Here is a 6,229-nt window from a genome sequence, read left to right on the forward strand (position 1 = left end):
AGGGCGTCACCGCATTATTTCTTAATGACTTTCCCAGCTGCTTCTTTCCATTTTCCACCATCAACAACCATCTGGTATCTTATTAGCACCTCAATGCTCATTTAATGTTCTCATTTAGGAGAAAAAAAAGAAGTAAACACTCAAAATATTACACATTTTAACGGACCATCTTTGGAAGATTAATGCCTTTATAAAACGATAGTTCCTGTCTCTATTTTTAACCAACAGATCGGAATCTCAGAACTTTCTTTTGAGACGTGTAAGAGCGGCTTTTTTTTTTTTTTCTTCTAAATGCTAAGATTGTGTTTAGTCTCACAGGAAAACATCTTTTACAGTCATATTTCCTCTGTGTTTATTTAAAGCACAAATCACTACAAATAATTCTTTTTCCTAAACTATGATTTTTTTTCGTCTTCGGTAGGAATGTATACCAGAGCGGTAAAGCTCTTGACCCAACTTCGGAACCAGTTTGGACAGCAAACTAAGGAACTATGAGAAAACTTGTCCCTTTCATTTTAAGAATGTATTTTATAACATAAGTAAGAGTCAGGCCCATTTATGTCCGGAAAATGGATACTATACAACACATCTCGTTCATCACAATAGAAAAAAATAACTTTAATTTTACTAGTCAAGAACCAGCTTCACTCAACTTCTTAAATTTGCGTGCATGAAAAAGGAAGCTCGCAGATTGTGTTCGGCAAAATAGCTCTAAGAGTCACTAAAAGCTGGGATTTGCTGTTTTAAGTTTCAGTTACCCAAAGGCAAAGAGACTTGACTTTTTAGGAAACAAATTATAAATGTTTGAATAGATTTGTAATATATGTATAAGATATGCAGCAACAGAATACATACCTGAAAAGAGTTCATAATTTCATTTAGTTTATTAGACAAAAATATATGATTTAGACAAGTTTTGCTGACGTGTTATTTACAATCTGAAATCACTCTATATACAGAAAAAAAAAAAAAAAAACCAAACAAAAAACCCCCACAAACACATGGGAAACATTTACCAAACCAATAATCCAAGAATGGTTAGAATAACACGATCTGAAATGGTACAATGAGGAAGGGGATCCATCTACAGATTTGTGTAATCACTTTTATGGATTTGCACCACCTTATTGCAAAAAGAGATTGATGGGAGTCGTTTATACCGTTTCCTTTTTTTTTCTCTGTCCTTAATACCAGTCTCTGTAATATTTTTTCACCAAATCATTTAATCAAGCAGAAGGGAGAGCTGTTAAAATTCTCGGTGTTCCCTCTTGCTGAGCCAAAGAGCTGCAGGGGGGAAGGGAGGAAAAAAAAAAAAGACGTAACAATCTTTCAGAAAAAAATATCTTTTTTTTTTTTTTTAAATTGCCCGTCTATTCCTATAACATCCTAGTGTTAGATAATTCCAAAAAAAAATCGTTCTGACTGGTGTAATTAACAAGATCTTTGACGTCTGTTAAGTTTTAGAAAAGTTACAGTCTGGCTATGTACAATTGCAATTTAGTCTAAGTTCGAAAAGATTACAGCCACTCCTGTGCTGTTTTTATTGTCTTTATGTATTATTATGGTGATGATTAGGTGTTATAATTAGTCTTTATTATTCAAACACTGTTTCGCATAAGTAACATTCCTGCAGTGAAAACAAACAAACAAACTCACTTGTCACGGACCGGCTGGAAGGGCGATTTTAGCGGCTGGGGTGGGGAGTCAGTTCTTGGTACATTTTCTCTTTCTAGAAGGAGACAGGAGGGAAAAAAAGGAGAGAGAAAAAGAAAAAACAAAACAAAACAAGAGAACCATTTTAGAATAACAACAATAAGAATCTGGACAGTGTGCAGAGTGTCCCTCTCATGCTCCTGTTGACATATGTAGATATGTGTGTGCATGTGTGTACAGCACTATTCCCTACTTTCAGTATTTAAGGAGTCTGCAAGCTTTTCTTGACACATTTTTAGTGTCATTGAAATTGCTGGGTGATGAGGGTCATGAAGGAGGCAAGTAAAGCAAACTCAAAACTATACATTTCACAGTGCTATTCCTGCACTCTCATTTGACTTGATGGGTGTATAGACTGGGAATGTAATAGGCTACATGAAATGGGCTTAATATATGCAATCAACATGCTTGGGAGGGGGGCCAGAAATCAACCCTAGAGTAAACAGTAACTCAGTTAAAAGCAATCAATTACACCAGGGCTAAATGTGACACCATTTCCCAAGAAGTTCATATACATATGTTGGGGGTGGGGGGAGAGGTGAATGCCTGATGCATTAATTACCTATGTGTTTGGGACTGGTCCTCTCTGAAGGTTTTTCACTGCTTAGGGCTCCCAGGGTTGCTGTTAAAACAGAAGATGGTTGCTGGGCCTGGAGGTGGTGATTGTGATGAGCAGCATGGTGGTGATTTACTCCCAAAAAAGACCTCACGTTTAGCAGGGAACTCTGAGTGAGGAACGCCCCATTTGTCCAGTTGTGAAATTTGCCAATCTGACATGTGTAGAGTCCATGGCTAGGGAGAAAAGCAGGGTGCTGGATCTGAGGAGAAGTGTGGTTAACCTGGGGAGGAGGGGGTGGAGGAGGAGAAGATTTCAGGGCACCATCAGGACTGGTTGCTGTCTCTGCCAAAGACCAAATCTTGGGTTTGCTGTGAGATGGCATCTGTAAATTGTTCGGTCCCCCGGGACTGATAATTCTGGTGCTGTTGTCAGAGGCTTCCTTCACCATGGCCAGTGCATCTTTGGGTTTCAGCCCTTCAGACCCTGACAGTGCCAAATCCTTTTCCTTTTCCAAGTGCTCCTCTTCACTGCTTTGTCTCAGGAGCTCAGGCTTCTCCTCCTCTTCCTCATTGCTCTGCTCCCCATCGTTCTCATCGATTTTATCTATATCTATGCTCTCCAGGTCAATTTCCTCATCATCTTCGTTCTTCTCGGGGTCCCCCTCATTGTCACTCCCGAAGAGGTTTGCATCTTCTTGGTCCTTACTCCTGGAGCCCCAGGTCACCTTGTTCTCCTTCTTGAGCCGCCGGCGGGCATTGGCAAACCAGGTGGAGACCTGGGTGAGGGTCATCTTGGTGATGATGGCCAACATGATCTTCTCGCCCTTGGTGGGGTAGGGGTTCTTGCGGTGCTCGTTGAGCCAGGCCTTGAGGGTGCTGGTACTCTCCCGAGTGGCATTTTTGGGCCGTCCCGGGTCCCCGTATTGGAACTGTCCATAGGGATAATAGCCGGGGGCAGTGTGGGCAGCAAAAGTAGCAGGGTGGACACCGGGATTATCTTTTAGCTCGTACTGGGAGCCCTGCAACACATTCAGACAAGCGGAGAGGAAAAAGCACATCAATTATCTCGTTAGCGTCTCTAACAGACCTGAATAGGCTACTCCGGGAGCCGGAATACGCCTTTCAGTGGTGCAAAAGGTCTTCACAGCCAAATTCGGCCCTCCCCGCTCCAGGCTCTTCACGTTTAGGTCAGAGACTGTTCCCAAATGATTCCCCTTTCTTGCAGAAAAAGGAAAGAGAGATGCTAAGCGGAGCTCTGACAGACATCGTGCATATTTTCTCCGAAAATCAAGTCAAACCAAACGATGGAAATGCAGCAACTTCGCCTCGGCGAGACAATTTACTGTGCCCTTGAAATTATCAGACAGATAAAACTGGTACTACACCGCACTTACTAACTAATGCCCGTGCACAGCGTCGGATTTATCTGCAAAGTATTCAGGAGGATGCTACAAATGCATGCACAGCATTCTTTATTTTTGCCCCTAGTGAGGCGAGACTGGGGACATGAATGCACAACTTCAGTACAAAGACAATAATAACATAAAAGATTTTCCACACACAAGCCAACACCACCACCCCCGCTCCCCAGATCATACACCAAGATTCTGGAGTAAAACATTAACTTCTAACTGTTCGAAGAGCCTTTAAACTCTGGAATGAAAAGTGATCCACGCATTGTAGAATACGGATATGCAGACACTTTATCTCATAAGTTTTACTTTGATCTGGCCAGAGCAAACGCAAATTGTTTACAAGCGTTTAGAGACGGTGATTTATTTGCAATCAATATTCTTTTTATCATCAGTAGTAAAACACAGCAAGTCAAATTATCCCATCAGGTGTTTTGGTAAATAACATTTTATCTTTCTAGCAACCTCATTAGGCCTCATTATTACCGCAAATTGTCCAGATATTAACCTAATATTTTAGCTCTTGGTTTAAAATTTTTCAGAAATTCAGAATTTATTTCAAAATATCACCGTCATGGTAAATCACTGTAATAAAATACCAGGATACTTTGAGAGTAGGAATGGGAACTGTTCCAAAATAGCTAACATTTCAAGCAGTTTTCTTTCTTCATTGCTTCTATTGCAATGTCGCTTTTTTTTCATAGTCCAGAAATACATTCTTAGTATTACTCTGTCGTAATTTATGTCAGCCTTAAAAATGGACCTCTTCAATAATGTCTGCGAAGAAACTAATTTAACTTTGTCAAACAGTTAAAAACAGTCATATATTTTAATTTCAGAGACACTGCTTATACACAAGGAGTAGTCCGGCGTAATTTTTTTAATGTGTTACAAGGTGGGCTTTCTACACTCTCTTTATTTCGCTGTCTTTTGTTATTGTTGCTGAAATGCTATTTTTGTGTAATCTCTGTTGGGAATTCTTTTGAAGAAACCACTTGTAAATCACTCATTGCTTCCGTCTCAAATTTTACTACATTTCCAAAATCAAGGTTAAAGAGGGGAAAAAAAAGGAGGAAAAAAAAAAGTAGGAAATACATGCTGTAAAAGTGACTTCTTAGGAAATGTTTACAGCAGCAAAATTATCTGCTTTCAGATGCTGAATCTTGTTCAACAGCGTACCTACCTCCTTGCCTACATATATGTATTTAAAACCCTAACAAGTTATGCCTTGCATTCACCCAGTTATAAATATTCACACTTTTATGTGTCGGGGAGAGAGAAGAGAGGGACATTTAGAAAACGAAATGGAACCTATGGTGTACCGCCGCTGCGAACTTTGGAGATACCAGCAACGAAAACGTTTAAACGACACCGCAGATAAAAATAGTTACTTTAAAAAAATATGCTTCACTTTCTAACTATTACATTCTGAAGAAAAGAGGGAAAGAAGCCAGAGGACAGTCTGAGTGATTTCAATTTGTTTTAAAGTTAACGCCAATATGCCTTTCTGCTCCGATGCGTATAATGGGATGTAGATACCCTCCTCCGCTTAATGCAAATCCCATCTATGATACTCGCCATAATCAGAGTATGAAAAGTTCAGATAACAGAACGGCCAATTTTTAAGGTTTAGGGAAAATGCCTCGAAATAAACTGGCGCCACAGGTACCGAGACTTTGGCCTTTCGGACGGAACCTGTTTATTGCTCGGCGGCAAAGAAAAGTACCAGGCGGAAAGAGGAGCGCGCTGGAAAGCCCATTGAAACAGCAGGACCGACAATATCACCCGTCAACAACAACACTAACAACATGGAAAAAAAAAAAAAAAACAACCGAGTTGCTAAGGAAAGCCGACAACACGAAGGCAGGAGCCCTGGACAGCCCTTTCACTGCCAAGAAAAACTCGGAGTTTTGCCCGGCTGGAAAACGACGGGGAGGACGGAGACTTCTCCTGCAGACCTGGCCCGCCGCCCCCGGCCCCTCTCTGCTTCGCAGACCCGCCGGCAGACACGCTCCCCTCTCCGCAGCGGACCCCGGGCCGGGCGTAAGCCGCCCCCACAGCCGCCCCGCCGCCCGCCGCGCTTGGCTTCGCGGCCTCCGCCCGCCCCCGGCTCCCCGGTTGCCCCGGCCCCATGGCCCCGAGGGCCTGGGCCAGCGCGGGGGGCAGCGCGGTGCTCACTCACCATCTGGGAGAAAAGGCCGAGGTCTGCGGTGTAGGGCAGGAAGGCGCTGTAGTTGGGGGCGCTGTAGGGACTAGCGTACATGCCCAGCACCGAGGTGACAGCGGCCGAGCCGCTGCCCAGCTCGGCGCCCGCGGGCCGGCCCGAGGCGGCAGCGGCGGCGGCGGCGGCGGCGGCGGCGGCAGCCAGGACCCCGGGCCGGTCGCTCCCGTACACCGCCTGGCTGGCGCTGAGATACTGCGGGTAGCCCAGCTGGGGGAAGGACATCTCCGGGGCGCGGGCACAGAGGCGGCGGCGGCGGCAGCACTGGCGGCAGCAACAGAAGCGGCAGAAATATAAAAAAAAAAAAAAAAAAAAAAAAAAAAAA

At 43.6% G+C, this 6,229-nt stretch overlaps 1 protein-coding gene across 1 annotated transcript; it reads right to left on the bottom strand.

Annotated features, from left to right (window-relative positions):
* Window positions 1-370: 370 nt before the first annotated feature.
* On the bottom strand, window positions 371-6,129 carry IRX1 (iroquois homeobox 1). The gene is made up of 4 exons (XM_017813167.1): window positions 5,866-6,129; window positions 2,276-3,290; window positions 1,657-1,729; window positions 371-1,284 (listed from the first exon to the last, which is right to left on the bottom strand). The coding sequence occupies exons 1-4, from the start codon at window positions 6,127-6,129 to the stop codon at window positions 1,227-1,229; spliced, it is 1,410 nt and encodes a 469-aa protein (XP_017668656.1). The 3' UTR covers window positions 371-1,226.
* Between the last annotated feature and the right edge of the window lie 100 nt (window positions 6,130-6,229).

This window comes from Lepidothrix coronata, unplaced genomic scaffold, assembly GCF_001604755.1.
Source record: "Lepidothrix coronata isolate B3197 unplaced genomic scaffold, Lepidothrix_coronata-1.0 Scaffold40, whole genome shotgun sequence".
NCBI lineage: Eukaryota > Metazoa > Chordata > Aves > Passeriformes > Pipridae > Lepidothrix > Lepidothrix coronata.

Bases quoted from the DNA above. Each gene is read 5' to 3' on its own strand.
- IRX1 (XM_017813167.1), bottom strand. From the start codon at position 6,129: ATGTCCTTCCCCCAGCTGGGCTACCCGCAGTATCTCAGCGCCAGCCAG. The intron at 1,730-2,275 runs GTAATTAATGCA...GTCTCCTTCTAG, and splicing joins GACCAGTCCCAAACACATAG to AAAGAGAAAATGTACCAAGA. The intron at 1,285-1,656 runs GTGAGTTTGTTT...TCCCCCCTGCAG, and splicing joins TTCCAGCCGGTCCGTGACAA to CTCTTTGGCTCAGCAAGAGG.